Source organism: Cucurbita pepo, chromosome LG08 (assembly GCF_002806865.2).
Source record: "Cucurbita pepo subsp. pepo cultivar mu-cu-16 chromosome LG08, ASM280686v2, whole genome shotgun sequence".
NCBI classification, from domain to species: Eukaryota; Viridiplantae; Streptophyta; class Magnoliopsida; order Cucurbitales; family Cucurbitaceae; genus Cucurbita; species Cucurbita pepo.
Window position 1 is genome coordinate 2,134,712 of NC_036645.1, and position 24,741 is coordinate 2,159,452.

Below are 24,741 nucleotides of genomic sequence, written 5' to 3' on the forward strand. Positions count from 1 at the left end.
GCTCTTAAAAAATAATAGTTTTTTATTCCTCCACAAAATATTGCCACCAATTATTAAGCTTTAATATATGGAAAAAGAAAACACCAAGGAACAAGCTCAAACATGTTGTCGCTTCCTGACAAAAGCAGAGCGTTAAGTGAAGAAAGCAAATGAAATTCAAAAGCTAAAATTCAGATTCAATTTCCCGCCCAAACCAAAAATCGAATCCCTCCTTTCATTCCCCCATTTCTGCATTCTCCAAATTCATATCCATCACTGAAATCAAATCCCTCTCCACTCCAAATCCAGATCTCAACATCCCCTCATAATTTTTATCTGTTATCGATTCCCATTTCATCCCATCATCACCGGCAAATCCACGCCACCGATGTCGGCTCGCCGTCTCCGAGATCGCAGCGGCGGATCCGCTGCCATCAAGCCTTCCAAACCTGTAACTCCGCTTTCATGTTCCAATCAAAAGACTAATTCCGATTCATCCTGCAGATTTTCGTCGGCGGGGAAAGAGAATCCGAAGTCCACGCCTAAGCTTCCGATGATGGCTCAAAAGCCCTCGATCCGGGCTGTGCCGCGAGTGAACAAGGCTGCGGCAATCGCTGTTAACGACGGCGAAAGTCGTGCTCGGTGGTCCACGTCTTCGGTTCCGAGAGGTAGGAGCTCTAGTCCTTCTGAGTTTATTAGGGGTTCTGTTGATTCTCGTAGGGAGCGGAGGGTTTCGGTTGATCGAGTGAGAGGTTCTGTAGGGGAGAATTATCAAACGGCTGGGGGAAGAGGTTCGAGCGTTAGAGGTTCTGATAGTGATAAAACGAAAGTAGGAGTTAAGGATCTGGATGTGATGGTGGGAGGAGGAGGGCTAACTGGATTGAGAGTTTATAGGGAACTGAAGGAAAATGTAAAGCTTCGAGCGAATATGGACGGTAAGAATCGGATTTCTGAAGCTAACCAACCGCCTGATGAGGAGAAAATTGAGGGCAAACCACTGGGGTTTAAGGTTTTGGGATGCCATAGTGGGGANCAAACCGCCTGATGAGGAGAAAATTGAGGACAAACCACTGGGGTTTAAGGTTTTGGGATGCCATAGTGGGGAAGCCATTGATGATGCTTTAAGAAGCGATGGAAATGGTAAAAGTTCAATCGTTCCCGAGAAAGTACAGAGGGTTTCTATAATTAACGAAGAAGAAGAGGAGAAACCCAGTTTGAAATCTGAGAAGAAAGATTTAGAGATTATCAAAGAGGGAGGGCAAATTGGAGGAGAGGGGACTTCAAGCTGTACGAGTAACAAGTATCCAAGCAAGCTCCATGAGAAGCTTGCTTTTCTGGAGGGTAAGGTAAAGAGGATAGCATCGGATATCAAGAAGACAAAGGAAATGTTGGATTTGAATAACACTTCCTCGTCTAAGCTGATACTCACAGATATTCAGGAGAAGATTTCTGGGATTGAGAAAGCGATGGGACATGGTGCAGCTGGTTCTGGTGTTAAATTGGGATTGACGAGTAAGAACGATAGAGATACCAAGATGGTCTTAAAGGATGAAACTAAGGAAGCAGATGTTAACACTTCTGTTAAAGGTATAAACACCAAGGAATTGGAGGAGAGACTATTTCCTCATCACCAATTGCTCAGGAATCGGATGTCAATGAAATCAACGTCAGATAGCTCAAAGAGCAATGAAGTTCATGGAGTCAAGGTTGAAGATATGCCAATTGATGAGAACCCAATTGCTTTGGAGTTTTTGGCTTCTCTGAATAAGGAGCAAACAAAAGTTACCATGAGGAGCGAACAAGTTGGTATGGAGTTTTGTGAAGTCCAAGAAATGGATGAAAATACTTCTTCAGGATTGCGAGAATCATCAACTCAATTCAAGGGTAAGCAAGAAGCCGAGGTCATTCTCACAAGCGATGAGATTCTTGATGATTTTGATGATCGCGAGAATAAACAGGGAGGCCTAATTGGAGAGGAGACAGATGATACTAGCACCTACCAGATGAATGAAATAGGCACCAAAACCTCAACAGGTGGATGGTTTGTGTCGGAGGGAGAGGCCGTCCTTCTTGCTCACAACGATGGCTCGTGCTCATTTTACGATATTACTAATACCGAGGTATGCCATTTAACCTCTAATGAAGGCTCCCTCGTTTTTAACTGTATTGATTTAGTAAATGCTTCTTTGCAATAACCCTGAAAAGTTAGGCTAATTCACATGCATGGTACAACTCTACTAATCCGATGGACAATTGTTCAACTATTGATCTGAAATGGGTTTATGAGAATGCCTCCAGTTGTACAAACTGCTAGATCTTTGCTTAGATTTATTTCTTTACCTATTGTGTTCATCTGTTTAGGAGAAATCTGTGTACAAGCCCCCAGCAGGTATCTCACCCAATATATGGAGAGACTGCTGGATAATACGTGCCGCTGGAGCAGATGGTTGCTCTGGAAGATATGTGGTGGCAGCGTCAGCTGGGAATACGATGGATGCAGGTTTTTGCTCTTGGGATTTTTATAGCAAGAACGTACGAGCTTTCCAGATTGAGGGTGCAATGACCTCTTCAAGGACGGCACTTGCTCCCTTACCCCATAACATTGTGCAAAAGCGATATGCTCCTAGTTATATGCTGGTACCAGAAACGGAACAGTGGTGGTATAAGCCATGTGGGCCTCTGATTATTTCAACTGCTACCTGTCAAAAGACTGTAAAAGTTTTTGATGTCCGTGATAGCGACGAAATTATGAACTGGGAAGTGCAAAAGCCAGTGGCAGCAATGGACTATTCTAGTCCCTTGCAGTGGAGAAACAGAGGGAAAGTAGTTGTAGCAGAAACAGAGGCAATATCTCTATGGGATGTTGCTTCTACAAGTGCTCAGGCATTGCTCTCTGTTTACTCACCTGGTTGCAAAATTTCTGCTCTTCACGTTAACAACACAGATGCTGAATTAGGAGGAGGGGTTCGACAAAGGTGCTGTGATTCTTTATTTTTAATTACACTGCTCTCTTTATTTTTAATTATACTGCTCTCCTGGTTGCTTGAAAAGGTTAGGAAATACGGATTCTTTACCCTAGCATGTTATTGTTCACTTTGAGCATAAGATCTCACAGTAGAGATCTATTCCTTACTTATAAACTCATGATTATTCCTTAAATTAGCTAATGTGGGACTTCCTCCCAACCATCTTCCCCTCGTACAAAGTACAACATAGGGCCTCCATTGAGGTCTATGTAGCTCTCGAGCAGCCTCCCCTTAATCGAGGCTTGACTCCTTTCTCTGGAGTCCTCGAACAAAGTACACTTTTTGTTCTACACATAAGTCACTTTTGACAACACCTTCGAGCCTACCATTTCTTTGTTTGACCCTTGAGGATTCTATTAACATGACTAAATTAAGGGCATGGCTCTGATACCATGTTAGGAATTGCAGATCTTCACAATGATATGATATTGTTCACTTTAAGCATAAGCTCCGATGGCTTTAATTTGGACTTGCCCAAAAGGCTTCATACCAATGGAGATCTATTCCTTATAAACCCATGATTATTCCTTAAATTAGCCAACGTGGGACTCCCTCCCAACAATCTTCGACTCGAAATTCATTTGAAGATGTTTTTCTGAATTTCTCACATATTTATCCGTACTCTATTTGAAAACTAATCCATTGCCATATCCATAGTCTAAATAGGTTTATCTATCAGCTCATTTTATACTGATTCTGTGAAGTTTGCGTTTGTGATATGCAGAATAAGCTCAGCAGAAGCAGAAGGAAACGATGGTGTGTTCTGCACAACAGATTCTGTAAACATTCTGGACTTCCGCAGCCCATCAGGAATAGGCTTAAAGTTGCCAAAAGCTAGCCTCGGCGCACAGTCAGTTTTCTCTAGAGGAGATTCTGTGTACGTTGGCTGTTCCAGTGTCAGGCCAGGAGGGAAGAAGCAGCCTTCTTCAGTGGTACATCAGTTCTCTATTCGTAAACAGGGCCTCTTCTGCACTTATGCATTGCCAGAAACCAATGCACACGTCCATCATACAGCAGTAACTCAAGTTTGGGGGAACTCAAATCTTGTCATGGCTGTCTGTGGATTGGGGCTGTTTGTATTTGATGCCTTAAATGATGATGTCTCACAGTCCAGCTCTGTTGATCCTGAAGGCACCCAAGTGGCGGTCAAGGAAGTTGTTGGTCCAGATGATTTGTATTCGCCTTCTTTCGATTACTCGACGTCTCGTGCGTTGCTCATATCGAGGGATCGCCCTGCATTATGGAAACAACTGCCATAGGTACGTAATTTAAGCTGCTGGTCAAATGCTGTTTGGCTTGATCTGTCTTGAAAAGCTGTATAAGATGTTTGTCTCTTTTGGTGTTCTATGTAAGATGGTAGAGCAATAGTTCTCTCTATTTATGGTTAATGAGATTGTGTTTGTTATTGCCTGGTTTTGCGTATGGATGTTCTTTCATACAGAAAAGAGATGAAGTTGTCAAGTTTTTTGAAACTTAAGCTGTCTGTGACAAATTAGACACAACTCTTTTGAAGTAGAAATTTGTGGCTATTTGAAAATAGGTGAGGATATGTTCGGTTAGTCTCGTAACTTTAAAATGTGTCTGCTAGGGAGAGATGTCTATATCTTTTATAAAGAGCGCTTCGTTCCCTTCCCCCACCCCTCTTGGGAGCCTAGTGTCCTCGTTGGCCCAATGCTCGGTGTCTAGTTTTGATATCATTTGTAATAACTCAAGCCCACCGCTAATAGATATTGTTCGATTTTGTCCGTTACAAATTGCTGTTAGCCTCATGGTTTTAAAATGTGTCTGTTAGGAAGAGATTTCTACATCTCATATAAGAAGTGTTTCGTTCTCCTCTCCAACTGATGTACTGGCACACCACCGGTGTTTGGCTTTGGCTTTGATACCATTTGTAACACCCCAATCTTACTGCTAGCGGATATTGTCTATTTTAGTTGGTTAGCTATCAGCCTCACAATTATAAATAGTAAGGAGAGGTTTCCACGTCTCTTACAAAGAGTGTTTGTTCTTCTTTTCAATTAACGAGAGATATATCAATAATCCTTTTGGCCTTTACTATTTTGATATCAATATACTCGTACAACACACCCAACTTTGATTGATAAATCAAAATAGTTGTTTTTCTTAAAATTAAAAAATGAAAGGACTAAAATGAAACAATTTAAAAAATTTAGAGACTAAAATAAATATTTTGAAAGGTTAGATTAAGATATAAAATATGGGTGACGAAAATGAGATATAAACTAAACTTATTTATGAAACTATATGTGAGATCTCACATCGATTGGAGATAGTAACGAAACATTTCTTATTAGTGTGAAAACTTCTTTCGGTTAGATGCATTTTGAAACTGTGAGGCTAATAGCGATACGTAACGGGCTAAAACAGACAATATTTGCTCACGGTGTGCTAGCCAGGACGCTAGACCTCCAAGAAAGGTGGATTGTGAGATCCCACCTTGGTTTGGGAGGGGACGAAATATTGCTTATAAGAATAGAAATATCTCCTTAGCATGATACATTTTAATACCGTGAGGATCACGGTGATACATAACGGGTCAAAACATATAATATTTACTAGCGGTAATAAATTTTTGTTGACATATCTCAATTGACATAAAAATTATTCTAGGTAAAAAATTAAATATAAATTAGTATGGATAGGAGACTAATAATAATTAATAGAGGTTGGTATTAAGTCCATAAATATTAAATAATAAAATAATAAATATTTTAAAATTTGAGCTACACATAATTATTTTTAATAGGCTTAATAAAAGTTAGTTGAGAATAATAAGTGAACTTTATGATAGTTAAAAGTTTACATTTATTGTTATAGAAATTACTGTTATTTATGCATTTATTTTTAAACTTTACTGCTTACTTTTACTTTTATGGTTTCCCGACTAGGACTACACCTAAAATCGTACACTAATTTTCAATTTAGTGTTTATAACATTTATTATTATTATTTTTGTTCTACCGGTATCGGTGTGACTGTACCTTGTCCAATTAACTATGTTCGGGTTGGACCGACATTTTTTAAATTTTTTTATAGTATTCAATTTATTTGTATCATTGACCTACTTTTTCCAATTTCATTATTCGGTAGGTTATTCATTAGTTTCAACTTGAAAACGTTCATTTAGTTTGAGGGACGTATTCCGAACGGAACGGAAAATCCCTGCTTGAGAAATGAGGAGGAAGCGACAAAATATTTCTCTCTTTAACTAAATATTCACGACAAAAAATTGTATCTTTTTGTCGCTTGTCTCCATCTTACCTAAATCCACCTCATCGTACTCACTTTAAAAATTATGAAATATTATTAGAGTTATCCAGATATTTTATATTTTTTTAATAAAAATATATTAAAAAAATATAAATTATTAATTAAAAAATTATTTAAAATAAATATTTTTATATATAATATACAGTGGAACTTAGTCGGTGAACCTTAAACTAAACCCTAAACCCTAAACTCGGTTGGAATCCCGCTTTCTTCTTTATAATATATATATATATATATATATATATATATATATTAGAGATTAGAATAATAAAATTTTAAATTGTGATGATGAAATTAATTATTATAAAAATTTGTAAACAATAATAAATAAATAAAAACCCCAAAATACATGAACCAATTTGCTGGCATTAATTAGTGGAAATGAAAGTTTGTTTCATTGAGTAGGTTGTGGTTGCTCTCTCTTTAATTTAATTTAATTTTTTTTATATAATTTTTTATTTCTTATAAAAAATATTTCCAATAATTCAATAATTGAGAATTTTTTTTATTAAATATAATTTTTTAAAATCGGGAGAAACTAAGAATAAAATAAAAAATCGAAAGAATTTAGGTGTAATATTGTATGGACGAATGGTATCAAATCAAATATATTTTTAATATTTGTTTAAGCTTAATTCATTTCGATAAAATATATATTTTTAATATTTAGATATATAGATTATTATAAATAAATATATTTGTAGGGTCCAATTCTAAATCTCGATCTATTTTTTCAAGGCCGATTATACTGAAAAAGGATCGACATAGTCCCATCTTAATGCCCACTTGATTCGTTTCTATTTNTAGTCCCATCTTAATGCCCACTTGATTCGTTTCTATTTTGAAATTGAATCATGTGGCCGAAATAGAAAGACGTTTCACAAGTAACATGTTTTAAAAATTTCTATTTTTTCATAGAAAAAATATTTAAAATTTTCCATTTTTTTAATCTAGAATTTTAATTTAAATTGTGGGTTTTTTTCAAGGGTATTTTTGGAAGTATTTTTAATTTTTTATTTATTAATGTAGCTGAAATTTAGAAATACAATTAAATTAAAAAAAAGCAATCTTTTTAATAATTTCCGATTAACACATTAAATTGGAGTCAAGTTATGGAAGAGCTGTGCTGTGGTGGGAGGGCAAAAGAGTCAAAAGACTAAAACTTGACGAACGTCCACGTAGGCTGCCGTCTATAGCCTAAACATGATGAGATGATGGAATGGAATCCGAACCGTCCCTATATATTGAGAGTTCACGTCTTCAGGCAGAGGCACTCTAAGCTATTTTGCAGATAGACGACGATGAGGAGATCGGAGTGCCATCCTTTGTTGAGAGGAACAAGGAGCAACAAGTTCACCCATGGCTTCTCTGCGGCGGAGATGGAATCAATAACCGCCATCTGCGACACTGTTCTTCCTTCTCTGCCGTTCGATTCACAAGGTGAAACGAATGCTTCTGATATCGCTTCTGTCGAGGCGTTTTATGCAGCATCCGGTTCGAGATCTCCGATTCCGGATGAGGTGAGTTGATTAACGGATCGAGTTCTTTGTGTTCTTCATTAATTTTAGGTCGATTTTGATTTCGAGTTCTGTTTGTGGAAATTAAAAATTAGGTTGCAGAGATGATAACGAAGATCGGATTAATTGAAATAGTGATATTGATAAGGATAGTGATGTGGCTTCTGGCTACGAGGTTAGGAACATTGTTGCTTTGTGGATCGCTTTGTTTCTGCGAGAAATGGCCTTTTGTTTGCAATTTCTCGGCTATGCCATTGAAGAACAGAGAGGAAGCTTTGAAGAGATGGTCTAAGAATAAGATTTTCACGTTCATCAGAGTTGCTCTTGCTTCCATCAGAATTCTTTCCCTCTACGTCTTCTTTTCTCGGGTACTCCTTCCCCTCGCTCCTTTTTTTTACTAAATTTGAAAACGGTTGGATGATAAAAGTCTCATGTCTGCTAATTTAGAAAATAATCATGTGTTTGTAATCAATAAATACTCTCTCCATTGTTATGAGGTATTTTGGAGAAAGCACAAAACATCCCAAAACAAAGCCATTAGAGTTTATACTCAAAGTGACAATATGAGGTATTTTGGGGAAAGCCCAAAACATCCCAAAACAAAGCCATTAGAGCTTATACTCAAGGTGGACAATATGTGTTCAACTAACATGTATGAGAGTCGTACCCTAAACTTAGTCTAGTCATGCTAATAGATTGGTAAATCCTCAAATATTGAACAAAGGACTCCAAAAGAAAATGAGTCGAACCTCGACTAAGGGGAGGCGTCAAAGGACTCCAAGAAAAAAGAAGTCTGAGCCTTGATTAAGGCGAGGCCTACTTTGTACTTTGTTTGAGGGGAGGTGTTGGATGATGAAAGTCCACCATGATTTAGGAAATGATCATGAGTTTATAATTAATAAATACTCTCCCTTGATACGAGTCTTTTTGGAAAGCACAAAATAAAGTCAAGAGACTTTATGCCCAAAAGTAGACAATATCATACTATTGTGGAGAAATAGGTCTTTCTGTCTAATTATTTTTTATTTCTTAAAAATCAAAGATAATGATTAACAATGTATATTTTAAAAATAATAATGAACAAAAATCATTATTTGAAAACATCAATACTAATGGACAAAAACATTCATTAAGTATTAAGTATGGATTTAATGCCCAACCTACCAATGAAGCTATATGAACGTAATGATACCATAAAGAATAAATGTAAATAAAAAGAGTTTTTAATTTTTATTTTTGTGTTATTAAATTCTTTGAATAAGTCAATAATATATTATATAAAAGATTTATAATTAAAACTTTTGAAATTTAATAAAAAAAAATAACGTTTTAAAGTATATCCTTTTTGTACAAAAGATTACGGAAGATTCTGGATGGATGGAAGAGAGCATAAAGAGAAATTAAAATTCAAAAGTCAAACGTCATACCATCCTTGCCCTGCAGCAAGAGCACGTGCTATGGGCATATTTTGTAATTTTGCAAGAAAAGAAGGGCCAAAAGACAAATAAAAAAAAGGGCTTCTTGTTTCCATAGCTTATTTATTTATTTTTTTGTAATAGAAACGTAGGATATGGAAATATGACGTCATATATACTTATTTATTTTTTTGTTCATAAAAAGAGTTTTGCATTTTNAACGTAGGATATGGAAATATGACGTCATATATACTTATTTATTATTTTGTTCATAAAAAGAGTTTTGCATTTTATTTAATATATTTCTGTTTAATTCATGAAATTCAAGTTTTTGGATCTTTTTGAACACTTGAAAGAAAGGTACATTTCNTATTTCTGTTTAATTCATGAAATTCAAGTTTTTGGATCTTTTTTAACACTTGAAAGAAAGGTACATTTTNTGAAAGAAAGGTACATTTCCTTGCTTCCATCACTTTCATCTTCCCTTTTGTATTTACTCATTTATTGCTATTCAATTAGTCTTCATTTATTCATGTTTCTAATATATATATAATCTTTTATTTTCTGGGTTGAGGATTGAAATAATTAGACAGAAAATTGTTTATTTTACGGCGAAATTACATAATCATTGAATGATTTTTGGTTGATTTGATACAGGTTGATGTAAATGGCGACAACCCAGCATGGGAAGCCATAAAATACCGGCCGGCCATTGATGAAACTCCATCCAAATCCTCCGATGAGAGGCCTCTCCAGAAGGGAATCATAGAACCCAACAACAAAACAGAATCATCCTTTCAAAACTCCCTTTTAGAGAAAGGTCTCACAGTCATCGGAGAGGAATATCACACCCTTTCCATCGAATGCGATGTGGTGGTTATTGGATCCGGATGCGGCGGCGGCGTTGCGGCTGCCATTCTCGCAAGTTCCGGTCAGAAAGTGGTGGTTCTCGAGAAAGGTAACTATTTCACTGCTTCTGATTATTCAACTTTCGAAGGCCCTTCTCTCGATCAACTGTACGAAGCTGGTGGGGTTTTAACTAGTAATGATGGGAAAATGTTCATTCTGGCTGGTTCTACCGTCGGCGGTGGCTCCGCCGTTAATTGGTCAGCAAGCATCAGAACCCCAAATGCCGTTTTGCAGGAATGGGTTGAAAGCGACAAGATTCCATTCTTTGGAAGCTCTGAATATCAAAACGCCATGGATGCAGTGTGCAAAAGAATTGGAGTTTCAGAGGATTGTGAACAAGAAGGGTTTCAGAATCAAGTTCTTCGAAAAGGGTGTGAAAATTTAGGGTTTCAAATTGAAAAAGTACCAAGAAATTCCCCAAACACTCATTACTGTGGATCCTGTGGCTATGGCTGTAGAAAGGGTGAGAAACAAGGGACTGATACAACATGGCTCGTTGATGCTGTGAATCACGGGGCAGTGATCATAACAAATTGCAAAGCTGAGCGATTGATATTGGAAAGAAACAGAGCTGGAAGTATGAGGAAGAACAAATGCTTGGGAGTCATTGCAAAAGTTTGGAGTGATAACATCACCAAGAAACTGAAAATCAGAGCCAAAGCAACCATCTCAGCTTGTGGAGCTCTCTTGACACCACCATTGTTGATATCAAGTGGGCTGAAGAACAAACACATTGGGAGAAATCTTCATCTCCACCCTGTTTTAATGACTTGGGGATACTTCCCAGATTCAAATTCAGAGTTCAAGGGAAAATCCTATGAAGGTGGAATAATCACATCAGTACACAAAGTTGTCTCTGAAGGAACTAACTCAAGTCCTAAAACCATCATTGAAACTCCTCTATTAGGACCAGGATCATTCGCTATATTGTTCCCTTGGATATCTGGACTTGACAATAAGAAACGAATGCTCAAGTATTCGAGAACTGCCCATTTCATAACGATCGTTCGAGATTCAGGTTCCGGGGTAGTGCGATCGGAGGGAAGGGTGAGGTATAACTTGAGTGAAGAAGACAAGGAAAACCTCAAGACAGGGCTGAGACAGTCATTGAGGATTTTGGTAGCTGCTGGAGCTACTGAAGTTGGCACACATAGGAGTGATGGACAAAGACTTGAATGTAAAGGGATTGGGAAGGAGGAAGTGGAAGAGTTTTTGGATATGGTAACTGTAGAAGGAGGGCCGCTAACTATGACACAAAACTGGAATATCTATACCTCAGCTCATCAGATGGGGAGCTGCAAAATGGGAGTTTCTGAAAACGACGGCGCGGTCGACGAAAATGGAGAGAGCTGGGAAGCTGAAGGGCTCTTTGTTTGTGATGCTAGTGTTCTTCCTACTGCTGTTGGTGTTAATCCCATGATTACTATCCAATCCACTGCTTACTGTATCTCAAACAGATTGGCAGCCTTGTTAAGAAAGTAAGTTCCTTAGACATTCATGCCTGTAAGCTTATATTCTTTCATGTTTGAGTAAAGCATTAAGAATCACATACCTACCTCTACAATGGTATGATAATGTCCACTTTGAGCATAAACTCACGTGGCTTTGCTGTGGGACTCCTCCCAACAATCCTCTCCTCGAACAAAGTACACTATAGAGCCTCCCCTGAGGCCTATGGAGCCCTCGAACAGTCTCCCCTTAATCGAGGCTTGACTCCTTCTCTGGAGTCTTTGAACAAAGTACACCCTTTGTTCGACACTTGAGTCACTTTTGACTAAACCTTTGGGGCTCTTTGTTCAACATTTGAGGATTCTATTGACATGGCTAAGTTAAGGGCATGACTCTGATACCATGTTAAGAATCATGGACCTTCACAATGGTATGATATTGTCCACTTTGAGCATAAGCTCTCATGGATTTGCTTTGGGCTTCCCCAAAAAGCATCTCCATTCATTCCAATGGAGATAGGATTCCTCACTTATAAATCCATGATCATTTCCAAAATTAGCCAATGTGGGACTCCCTCCCATCAATCGGGAACATAAACGAGAGAGAAGAAAAGGAAAGGAAAGATGAGAAAAGACTGCTCCCTTCAAGTTGTTTTCATTTTCAATCTCCAAGGTACAATGGTTCTGTTTCTAATGATATTGCAATTGTATAGCTAAGTCTTAACTTGGGTATCTTCTGGAGTTATTATGAGCACGTACTCTATACGAACACACACGTAGATTTTAGCGTAGTTTCGACTGCTACTCGAGCAGCTAAATCTTCACTAGAAACAAGCATTCCTTACAATTGAGAAAATAGGATTACATTACAATGTGTCGAGGAGCCGAGCGAGAGTGTTATCGCTTGGGACCATGCGTCGGAAATTACACTTTGTAGCTTAACAAGTGTGAACTGGAATAGTAGGATGAATGAGACTAGCCTCATCCCCTCATTCAGGTCAGCTTTGTTAGGGACTAGACTCGCACTTTCCTGAATCGGTCTTAGCCATCGGAGTCGGCCTCACGGAACGGTAGAGGAACGGTCTTAACCGCCCTGTATTTTCCTATGTTGCTTAGCTGTTCGTTCTCTAATCTGCAAAACAGTAGAGGATTATACTAGAGAAAATGAAAGGTTTCGAGATTTAGCTCCTAGCTCGAAATCTTCAAGCTGTTGTTTCAAAAATAGATGATATCATACCTGTAGAAATTCCAATGCCCTCGACGGATAACCTCCAATGAAGCCAACAGGAAGTCGAGCATTTTCGACTCGATGTTTCGAATATGTAGTTTATGCAACTGTAATACCGTCTCGACCCAAGCAACTCTTAGGATCACATTCAGAACCTGCAAGTAATAGCATTTAGCACTTTTCATTGCTCCTTTAGCTAGTATGCATTTGAATACTAATTTCATTTGTGGTTAGGACTCACAATTGACAGGTAGTAGACGCCTTTGTTCTTCAAGATGAGTTCGTCCCGGAGCCACGGGTTTCGAGATTTCGGATTGAGGATTCCCCAATCCTTTGCAAAGTCCCAGTACAACTGATATATTGTAGCTACAAAGGATGTGACTAATACAATTACGAACCAGAGGCGAGTGTCTTGTCGAGAATACGTAAGCCTAGCCCCGGCTGCCACCATGGCTGATACATACTTACCCATGTTAGCCAAATGGTCCAAATCATTGTCATCAAACCATCTTCTTGCACACTTGAACGCAGTAGATCACATGGTCAGTTCGAGTATGTCGAATTATCGATTTTGTATAAAAGAATCGATAGAAGTTCGGAGATCACCTGCATTGCACGCCAATAGTATGGCAAAAATGAAATGAGGTAAGCCAACTCCCAGTACAACGTCCCGGATTTGCAGACCTCGCCTCGACGCATTCCGAAGGAACCCGCAAAGAAGTAGCAGGTAGCGGATTCCATGAGCCTCAGCAGAGTGATCTTTCAACATAAACAAGTCAAAAGTGATCAAGAAGTTACCGCAACAGTAAGTTTTAACACAATGTGAGTACACATGTCATTTACCTGGCTTGTAAGTTGGTCTGCCAAGAAAGAGTCAACGAACAAAACCTGAAAAAAACAGCTCATTTCAAAGTTATAACCAAACCACAACTTACAAGGCAATGCCATGTTGTAGTGTGAAACATACCTTGTAAAAAGGAGAGAAAATTATGTTACGAAACACGCGAAGAAAGTAATAGCGTGTCGGTCGGTAGAATATATCCAATGGGCATACAAGTAGGATGAGAAAAATCTGCAAAAGGAAGCTCAAATCATCACCCGAGTCGTATAAAAACCAAACCCATGTGAGAAATCGATACGTCGTGGCTTAAGGTATCAAAGAACTAACAAGTAGAAGAAGCCCGGGAATGGAATCAACTTGGACAGATGAGAAGCGAGTGAGTCCTAAAATTAAGTGAATGACTAAAGCTCCGACCACAGCAGTCATGGTGATGGTGCATACAAGGAAAGCATCACGATATTTGAGCGCAGTACTCGATTGAAACTCAAAAATGAAGTTGTAATTGATCCTCGCATGTTTCCACGTGAACAAATTGCACCCATACACGAACATGTGCAAGCTTAGCAACGCAAACATACTACAACAACAACAATAATTGAGGTAAAAATAAGAAGGATTAGTAATTGAGGTAAAAATAAGAAGAGGGGTAAATTAGAAAGTTACCTGAAAACAGGATAAACAGCATCCATGTAAGAAACTTCATTTGTTCGAGAGAAGACACCAGACAAATGCGCCAAAATTGCGTATACAATAAACAACGACACAAAGCAACCCGTAAACAAACCTGAAACCAACCAACAAAAATCATGCACTTTGGTTCCAAATTTCCTTACTTAACCTTAATTTCTCCTACTTTAAAGTTTTTTACAATTCAACTCTATCGTTGAGCTATGTACTCATTAGAGATATCTACGAGACGGGGTTAGGGACAGAAAATACAATCTCTGTTTAGCCTCCTCATTGTTCGTTTAAATGAGAATTCTCCGTCCCGTTTAGGACAGATTCTCACACGAGCAAATGGGCATGAACGTATAGTTTTTCAAGTGCTTAAAATCGGGTCGTGGAGATTAATAATAGAAAAATTACCAACAAAGAAGGTGGTCATAAGGAACCCGCAAAGAAGTAGCAGGTAGCGGATTCCATGAGCCTCAGCAGAGTGATCTTTCAACATAAACAAGTCAAAAGTGATCAAGAAGTTACCGCAACAGTAAGTTTTAACACAATGTGAGTACACATGTCATTTACCTGGCTTGTAAGTTGGTCTGCCAAGAAAGAGTCAACGAACAAAACCTGAAAAAAACAGCTCATTTCAAAGTTATAACCAAACCACAACTTACAAGGCAATGCCATGTTGTAGTGTGAAACATACCTTGTAAAAAGGAGAGAAAATTATGTTACGAAACACGCGAAGAAAGTAATAGCGTGTCGGTCGGTAGAATATATCCAATGGGCATACAAGTAGGATGAGAAAAATCTGCAAAAGGAAGCTCAAATCATCACCCGAGTCGTATAAAAACCAAACCCATGTGAGAAATCGATACGTCGTGGCTTAAGGTATCAAAGAACTAACAAGTAGAAGAAGCCCGGGAATGGAATCAACTTGGACAGATGAGAAGCGAGTGAGTCCTAAAATTAAGTGAATGACTAAAGCTCCGACCACAGCAGTCATGGTGATGGTGCATACAAGGAAAGCATCACGATATTTGAGCGCAGTACTCGATTGAAACTCAAAAATGAAGTTGTAATTGATCCTCGCATGTTTCCACGTGAACAAATTGCACCCATACACGAACATGTGCAAGCTTAGCAACGCAAACATACTACAACAACAACAATAATTGAGGTAAAAATAAGAAGGATTAGTAATTGAGGTAAAAATAAGAAGAGGGGTAAATTAGAAAGTTACCTGAAAACAGGATAAACAGCATCCATGTAAGAAACTTCATTTGTTCGAGAGAAGACACCAGACAAATGCGCCAAAATTGCGTATACAATAAACAACGACACAAAGCAACCCGTAAACAAACCTGAAACCAACCAACAAAAATCATGAACTTTGGTTCCAAATTTCCTTACTTAACCTTAATTTCTCCTACTTTAAAGTTTTTTACAATTCAACTCTATCGTTGAGCTATGTACTCATTAGAGATATCTACGAGACGGGGTTAGGGACAGAAAATACAATCTCTGTTTAGCCTCCTCATTGTTCGTTTAAATGAGAATTCTCCGTCCCGTTTAGGACAGATTCTCACACGAGCAAATGGGCATGAACGTATAGTTTTTCAAGTGCTTAAAATCGGGTCGTGGAGATTAATAATAGAAAAATTACCAACAAAGAAGGTGGTCATGTGGGAATCTTTAGGCTGCTGAGGCCTCAAATATTTCATTGCCTTTTTCCTGTCATTGTTGGCGAAGTGCTTTGTGAATATGGATTCCACTTCGTCCATTAGCCTTACCACCTTCATTACACAAACCATTTTTCATATTAATATAACATTTTCTTTAATATTTTTATATAATAATGTCCTGTCATGCATTCCAGACAGGAAATCATTGTCGTATGTAAATATATATATATTTTAAAATTAATTAATTAATTAATGGGTTTCTCGTAAATTAATAATAACATTGTTACCTTATCGGAGCTGATAAATGGCGACCTTTTCACCTGTTGAAGGTATGTAGTTGACGCCTTCTGGTTAGCCACCTGTTCCCTCGAAATACATTAATGTTTTTATTTAATGTTAATAAAATTTAGTAACCAATTAAAGAATTAACGTAAGATGGTATTGAATAATTAATGTTTTGTCACCTTGTCGAATTTCTTCAAAATCTTTACGAACGCTTTCATATTCAATGAACTGCCATGGATAAATTTGTAATTTTGTTTTAAAAATATATCTAAACTTTAAATTAATTAATTAATTAATTAATATTTTGTTTTGGATTATTAAAGTATTTAAAAAAGAAAAAAGAAAAAAAAAAGTGTACCTGAAGGTTTTGAGGAGGCCGAGGCCTTTGTAGAGCTCAACAAAGGCGCCTCGAAGCATCTTCTCCGACCACTGGATCTTCTTCCGGCTGATCGAGTCGCCGGAGGCATCCTTGTTCGGATTGTTGATGAGGTCCTCCCACAGCATCCCCATGACGGCGGAGATGGTCCTCGACGGAGTGGTGGCTGGAATGTCGACTCGCAACGCCATCTTCGGCTTATTTCCTTTCTTCGTCTTTCCTCTCACCGCGGCGTTAATGAACGTGACCCCGTGCCTCTCCAATGCAGCGATTGCTTCATCCGTCTCCGATACTTCCGCTGACGCTTCGTTTGATTCCGAGTTCTCTATATTCAACATTAATCGGTCAAACCCCATGTTTTTATTTAATCTCTAAATTTTTAAAAATTTAGAAATGAATTAAGAATCAAACCACCCGAATTCGGAAAAGAACAGAGATCGGCTATTAGAATCTACACTTATTCTTCGTTTTATAGAAGGTTACTTTTGAAATTTCAAGAACCGAACAGACACTTAATTAAGGTCAAATGGGTAATTTGTCTCGATTATAACTATTTTATCTCGTTCCTAATTTGGTAAAAATTAGAGATGGTTGTGAGATTCAATATGAACTAAAATTAAAATAAAACCAAAAAACAAGATAATTTAAGGTAACAAAAATTGTCATAAAATTTGGTGTAATATTCAGCCATGCAATCATAAAGCGCCACGTGTCAACCAGGGAAATAATGGGAAAGAATTTGAGGTTACCAGAAAAATTGGAGTGGCGAGGAGAAAAAGAGGACGACCGGGAAAAGCCGCCGGCCGGCGAAGTTTTACGGCGGCGATGTTCAAGAATCCGTTTGAATTCAAGCAAAATTCCAAGCTGCTCTCTAAGACTGTCCCCTCTCTCCACAAACTCACTCTCTCTACTCCCATAAAACTCGTTCACTTTATCCAATTCTTCGTCCAATGTCTCGAAAAACATCTTCACCTATAAAAAAAAAAATAATAATAAAATAAAATAATAAATGGAAGCGTAACTCAATAAATAAGACATTCATTACTGTACCTCGTCTTCTTCGGAGAAGAACTGGGAAAGCTCGGTTTCGCGATCTTCGTTAACGTCGATACCATCTTCACTCTTTTTGACCTGAAATTATGGAAAAGGAAAGCTTGTTGGTGATTGAGTAAGCAATAAGAAGAGTGTTGATTTGATTTTCCTTAGCCAAACCCATTTCCTCCAATACCGCCAAATTGCATGCCATCTCTATTCTTCTTACTCCCTAACGTCATTTTTTTAACATTTTTTCTAACAAAACTGCCTTTTTCCCCTTATTTCTTGCACTAATCTTGCCTTCTTTTTGGTTCATTCCACAATTCTCTATTTATTTTTGGAATTTATTTCTGCACAATTCTTTATTTATTAATTTTCTATGTATTTTTCACAGGGATTGAAAAATTGTGCAAAATTCTCTATCTATTTTTTCACGGATTCAAAACTGGTACAAAATTCTCTATTTATTTTTGCAAAAATAAAAAAACAGTGCAAAATTTTCTATTTATTTTTACAGGAATTAAAAAACGGTGCAAAATTTTCTATTCATTTTGGCAGGAATTGAAAAAAAGTGCAATTTTTTTTTTTTTTTGGAGGAATTGAAAAACGGCTCAAAATTCTCTATTTGTTTTTGCAGGGATTGAAAACGATAACAGTGATTGAAAAACGGTGCAAAATTCTCTATTTATTTTTGCATGGATTGAAAATCGATACTCATATTCAACCGGGAAAACCCCACCTCTCATTTCACACTAGATTCTATGTCGAAAGCGACGAACAAGTTGGCATCAAAACGACACACGGTGGAGGCCATAAACGACATTGATGGGGGTGTACCTGAGAGAGGTGATCGGCATCAAGGGGACGGCGGCGGCGGCGGAGGAGGCGGAGGGGGAAGTGGGCGGCGAGAGATGAAAAAAGTGAGGCGGCGGAGGAAGGAGGAGGAGGAGGAACAGGGGTTCTAGAGAGCTTGACTCTCTTAACGAGCTTCTTGAGGTGCCAGTAATTGACGAACGCATCTTTCCATTCAGGAATCAGTTGAGCTTCCAATTCCTTCGAGAATTTCACCATTTTTCTTCAAACCTCTCTCCGTCGTTTACAGAGATTTTGTGGAAATGGAGAGCCTTCCCTTATATACTGCCTTTTAGAGAGAGAAAAGGAACGTTATCGAGCATACGTCCAAAGAAATCATTCATCGAAATAATGAGTCGCCATTGATATCAACACATCTGAGATCCTCAAATGCTCGGGAGTTCCGCTATTCAGTCCTTTTCCTTCTTCTCTTTCTTTCTCGAGCCTATAGTGAGTTACAGACCGAATTCGAAAATATCAAATCTTACCTGATTGAGCTGCCCAAACTTCTAGATAAGTATCACACACTTCCGCTCTAATTAAATTATTACGAAACTAACTCAAAAACAGGGTTTTCAACCCAATCTTACCCTGTTTTTAAAATTATTATAAAAATTTAAAAAAATTATATTTGATATTTAAATTTTATGAGATTTTAATTATTTATATGACAGTATGTCCTAATTAATTATTAATTATTATATAATGTGAATTCAATAGGGCTTTACTTTTCAATTTTTAAAAATTTATCAAAATAACTTACCATTTAAATTACATAAAATTATAAATATTTAATTTATTAAAATAGATGTTAAATATGAATATAAAAATATTCTGGTTTCCCGACGATTCACACTACAAATAATGAGCTCGTATCTCCTTAATCTCGAGCTAGTTCTTGAATTTAAGATTTATCGGGAAATATAAATATTAAAATTAAATATTAAAATTAAAAAAGATTTGAAGGGTGTTACTGTGGGCGGTGTGCTCTTGAGCCAACTTTTTGTTTGTGAGTGTGCATGACGTTGGAACCATGCTCTCTTTTTGTGTCCACCCACTAACCCTCCAAACACACCTTTCTCTCTTTTCTTTTTTTATTTTTATTTAAAAACTAATTTCATAGATACAATAAATCCGGGATCTCGTAATAAACATCGTACCACTTATAACAGTTCAAACCCATTGCTAGCAGATATTGTCCGTTTTGATCTGTTACGTATCATCATCAGCCTTATGGTTTTAATGTTTCCACACCCTTGTAAGGAATCCAGTGTCCTCGCTGTCACACGGTCTAGTGTTCAGCTATGATACCATTTGTAACAATTTAAGCTCATCGCTAGTAGATATTGTCTATTTTAATCCATTACGTATCGTTGTCAACCTAAAAAAGAGTATCTAATTGGGTATATAGAGAATCATGAGTATAATTAAAAAAGGAAATAGGGGTACCAAGTTGGAGTAAAGTAACCCTTAAAAGGAAGGGGTGCCCTAAAGAATAATGTATTGGGATAAGAGGATATTGAGAGGAAAAAAACAAAGGTGGGTATTGAGTGTAGGGTTGAAGTGGATGAGAATCTTGAAGTAGAAATGCATGCAATTGGAGGAATCATCTTTGTTGGGATCAGAATCATGAATCACAACACGGACAACTACGAATTGTACTCTTTCAAATTGGGTCTCGAAAGTGACTCGAACATTTGTCACCAACACACCAAAAACACATATGCCTTCCAACTATTTGCTGCCTCGTATTTCTCAAGCCATGAAGTATTTAGATACTGTCCTTTTTGGGCTTTCCTCGTCCCTTATAACCCTTATAAAGAATGGTTCGTTCCGATGTGGGATCTCTCAATCTAGTTACATTTTAGTTATATTCTCGAAAATTGTACGTTTTGTGAATAAGACAGCGTTGAAGAAGCATAGTTTTGATCGAAAAGTTGGGAAAGAAATGGGATATAGAGTAAAAAGGGTTCGAGATCGAGAAAGTTTGACCTAAAATTCTTAATGTTTTTAAAGGAATAAAGAAAGAGTTGGAGGGGAAGGCTTGTTTCTTTGTCATATTTCCATTTGAAAATGAACTTTTAGAGTAACCAATGAAAAATATAATGCATCCTCCACTACTACTACTACTGCTGCTGCTACTCAATTAAGCTTTGTTTGGTTTAACTTTAATTTTGAGAATTGGATTAATTTAGTGATTTGGTCTAACAAATTGGTGTATTCCACTATCTACATTACAAAAAGCTGCTATTGCATTGCTTAGTGGGTCTCAAATTTCTCCTCAACTCAATTTTGGTTTCATTATCGACTCAATTTAAAAAAAATATATATGAATTGAGTTGGTTCGTGAGTGATAAGAATCACGGTGTTCCAAATGGACCTATTGACAGGAAGATTAAAAAAAATGTCGATTCAAATATGTCAACAACAGAATTCAAACCTACGCGCAAACAGCTCAGTCAATTTGACTTATTCTTTTGTAGAGATTAAAGGGGATCGGGAATAAATTTCGTCCACAAGAGAGACTATAAATACCCATGTTATGTAAAATTTAGATTTGTGGATGAATGTAATTTAGATCTCAAATTGAGACGTTTCCCTTAGAAATTCGAGCATCATATTTGTCATTTCTAAGTTTCAATCAATTCTTGTGATAGATTTGCACCCGAGTCATTCAATCAAGCTTTGATCAAGTTCGATTGTGGAGTGACTCAACTTAGAATAAGGTTTCCAAATCTTGCTTCTAGATCTTCGATCTAGATAATCTAATTCTAGCCTTATCTCTCGGTTGATACAAATTTCGTATGAAGAGGTGTTAATTACTTTGATTCAAGGGTTCTTGCTTCAACAAAAACTTGTATCGTTGTGCTGAGGAGAGTTCTCTCGAATTGGGAACATTTAACAAAATTGGGTTTATAGCTCAATGGTAGAGCATTTGACTTCATATTTAATTTTTTTCTGAGATCCCAGTTGCTAGCGAAGGCGCTGGCCCCCAATCGAATTTATTGGCCGCTAGCTCGGTTTCTTTTTGTGAAATCTCTTATTGGTTTGAGGGGAACCTTTTCCTATCAATCTTTTGAAACACGGCGTGCCCCATTAGCTAGCAACTTTTTCCTATCAATCTTTTAAAACGCGGTGTGCTAGCGAAGAAGCTGGGTCCCATTGGCTCCCAATCAAATTTATTGACCCTATCAGTTGGGCCCCATTTAGATTTATTAGCTCGTTTTATCAAAATAACTTACCATTTAAATTACATAAAATTATAAATATTTAATTTATTAAAATAGATGTTAAATATGAATATAAAAATATTCTGGTTTCCCGACGATTCACACTACAAATAATGAGCTCGTATCTCCTTAATCTCGAGCTAGTTCTTGAATTTAAGATTTATCGGGAAATATAAATATTAAAATTAAATATTAAAATTAAAAAAGATTTGAAGGGTGTTACTGTGGGCGGTGTGCTCTTGAGCCAACTTTTTGTTTGTGAGTGTGCATGACGTTGGAACCATGCTCTCTTTTTGTGTCCACCCACTAACCCTCCAAACACACCTTTCTCTCTTTTCTTTTTTTATTTTTATTTAAAAAATAATTTCATAGATACAATAAATCCGANAACACACCTTTCTCTCTTTTCTTTTTTTATTTTTATTTAAAAACTAATTTCATAGATACAATAAATCCGGGATCTCGTAATAAACATCGTACCACTTATAACAGTTCAAACCCATTGCTAGCAGATATTGTCCGTTTTGATCTGTTACGTATCATCATCAGCCTTATGGTTTTAATGTTTCCACACCCTTGTAAGGAATCCAGTGTCCTCGCTGTCACACGGTCCAGTGTTCAGCTATGATACCATTTGTAACAATTTAAGCTCATCGCTAATAGATATTGTCTGTTTTAATCTNCACACCCTTGTAAGGAATCCAGTGTCCTCGCTGTCACACGGTCTAGTGTTCAGCTATGATACCATTTGTAACAATTTAAGCTCATCGCTAGTAGATATTGTCTATTTTAATCCATTACGTATCGTTGTCAACCTAAAAAAGAGTATCTAATTGGGTATATAGAGAATCATGAGTATAATTAAAAAAGGAAATAGGGGTACCAAGTTGGAGTAAAGTAACCCTTAAAAGGAAGGGGTGCCCTAAAGAATAATGTATTGGGATAAGAGGATATTGAGAGGAAAAAAACAAAGGTGGGTATTGAGTGTAGGGTTGAAGTGGATGAGAATCTTGAAGTAGAAATGCATGCAATTGGAGGAATCATCTTTGTTGGGATCAGAATCATGAATCACAACACGGACAACTACGAATTGTACTCTTTCAAATTGGGTCTCGAAAGTGACTCGAACATTTGTCACCAACACACCAAAAACACATATGCCTTCCAACTATTTGCTGCCTCGTATTTCTCAAGCCATGAAGTATTTAGATACTGTCCTTTTTGGGCTTTCCTCGTCCCTTATAACCCTTATAAAGAATGGTTCGTTCCGATGTGGGATCTCTCAATCTAGTTACATTTTAGTTATATTCTCGAAAATTGTACGTTTTGTGAATAAGACAGCGTTGAAGAAGCATAGTTTTGATCGAAAAGTTGGGAAAGAAATGGGATATAGAGTAAAAAGGGTTCGAGATCGAGAAAGTTTGACCTAAAATTCTTAATGTTTTTAAAGGAATAAAGAAAGAGTTGGAGGGGAAGGCTTGTTTCTTTGTCATATTTCCATTTGAAAATGAACTTTTAGAGTAACCAATGAAAAATATAATGCATCCTCCACTACTACTACTACTGCTGCTGCTACTCAATTAAGCTTTGTTTGGTTTAACTTTAATTTTGAGAATTGGATTAATTTAGTGATTTGGTCTAACAAATTGGTGTATTCCACTATCTACATTACAAAAAGCTGCTATTGCATTGCTTAGTGGGTCTCAAATTTCTCCTCAACTCAATTTTGGTTTCATTATCGACTCAATTTAAAAAAAATATATATGAATTGAGTTGGTTCGTGAGTGATAAGAATCACGGTGTTCCAAATGGACCTATTGACAGGAAGATTAAAAAAAATGTCGATTCAAATATGTCAACAACAGAATTCAAACCTACGCGCAAACAGCTCAGTCAATTTGACTTATTCTTTTGTAGAGATTAAAGGGGATCGGGAATAAATTTCGTCCACAAGAGAGACTATAAATACCCATGTTATGTAAAATTTAGATTTGTGGATGAATGTAATTTAGATCTCAAATTGAGACGTTTCCCTTAGAAATTCGAGCATCATATTTGTCATTTCTAAGTTTCAATCAATTCTTGTGATAGATTTGCACCCGAGTCATTCAATCAAGCTTTGATCAAGTTCGATTGTGGAGTGACTCAACTTAGAATAAGGTTTCCAAATCTTGCTTCTAGATCTTCGATCTAGATAATCTAATTCTAGCCTTATCTCTCGGTTGATACAAATTTCGTATGAAGAGGTGTTAATTACTTTGATTCAAGGGTTCTTGCTTCAACAAAAACTTGTATCGTTGTGCTGAGGAGAGTTCTCTCGAATTGGGAACATTTAACAAAATTGGGTTTATAGCTCAATGGTAGAGCATTTGACTTCATATTTAATTTTTTTCTGAGATCCCAGTTGCTAGCGAAGGCGCTGGCCCCCAATCGAATTTATTGGCCGCTAGCTCGGTTTCTTTTTGTGAAATCTCTTATTGGTTTGAGGGGAACCTTTTCCTATCAATCTTTTGAAACACGGCGTGCCCCATTAGCTAGCAACTTTTTCCTATCAATCTTTTAAAACGCGGTGTGCTAGCGAAGAAGCTGGGTCCCATTGGCTCCCAATCAAATTTATTGACCCTATCAGTTGGGCCCCATTTAGATTTATTAGCTCGTTGTACCAGCAAAGACGCTAGCCCCATTCGAATTTGTCGACCCTATGAGAAGTTGGCCCCATTTGGATTTGTTGGCTCTATCAAATGGTGGGCCCCATTCGAATTTGTTGGCCCAATCCCTAACCATCTTTCCAAATCAAAACCATAGTGTACCAATAAAGACGTTGACCCCATTCGAATTTATTAATTATTTTTAAAAAAATAATTACAATTTTATTTAATTTCACCAATATCTTTCGATTATTTATTTTTCAACAACTTTTAAAAATAAAATTTAAAGTCTTTAAAAGATAAGTTTTTTATA

General features: G+C 37.1%; 3 protein-coding genes across 3 annotated transcripts; 2 read left to right on the forward strand and 1 right to left on the reverse strand.

The window, feature by feature from the left end:
• Positions 1-127: 127 nt before the first annotated feature.
• LOC111800897 (KIN14B-interacting protein At4g14310-like) lies at positions 128-4,477 on the forward strand. Its single transcript, XM_023684802.1, has 4 exons — positions 128-988; positions 1,062-2,099; positions 2,341-2,954; positions 3,730-4,477. Exons 1-4 carry the CDS (start codon positions 368-370, stop codon positions 4,262-4,264), a joined length of 2,808 nt encoding a protein of 935 aa, XP_023540570.1. The 5' UTR covers positions 128-367; the 3' UTR covers positions 4,265-4,477.
• Positions 4,478-7,565: 3,088 nt separating this feature from the next.
• Positions 7,566-13,137, forward strand: LOC111800265 (long-chain-alcohol oxidase FAO1-like). The gene is made up of 4 exons (XM_023683880.1): positions 7,566-7,816; positions 7,909-8,181; positions 9,886-11,615; positions 13,048-13,137. Exons 1-4 carry the CDS (start codon positions 7,598-7,600, stop codon positions 13,058-13,060), a joined length of 2,235 nt encoding a protein of 744 aa, XP_023539648.1. The 5' UTR covers positions 7,566-7,597; the 3' UTR covers positions 13,061-13,137.
• LOC111800267 (phosphate transporter PHO1-like) lies at positions 12,209-18,859 on the reverse strand. The gene is made up of 15 exons (XM_023683881.1): positions 18,536-18,859; positions 17,714-17,794; positions 17,413-17,635; positions 16,646-16,988; positions 16,467-16,515; positions 16,290-16,361; positions 15,984-16,113; positions 15,561-15,681; positions 15,225-15,474; positions 15,024-15,128; positions 14,900-14,944; positions 13,420-13,572; positions 13,055-13,333; positions 12,823-12,968; positions 12,209-12,717 (listed from the first exon to the last, which is right to left on the reverse strand). Exons 1-15 carry the CDS (start codon positions 18,767-18,769, stop codon positions 12,627-12,629), a joined length of 2,322 nt encoding a protein of 773 aa, XP_023539649.1. The 5' UTR covers positions 18,770-18,859; the 3' UTR covers positions 12,209-12,626.
• Between the last annotated feature and the right edge of the window lie 5,882 nt (positions 18,860-24,741).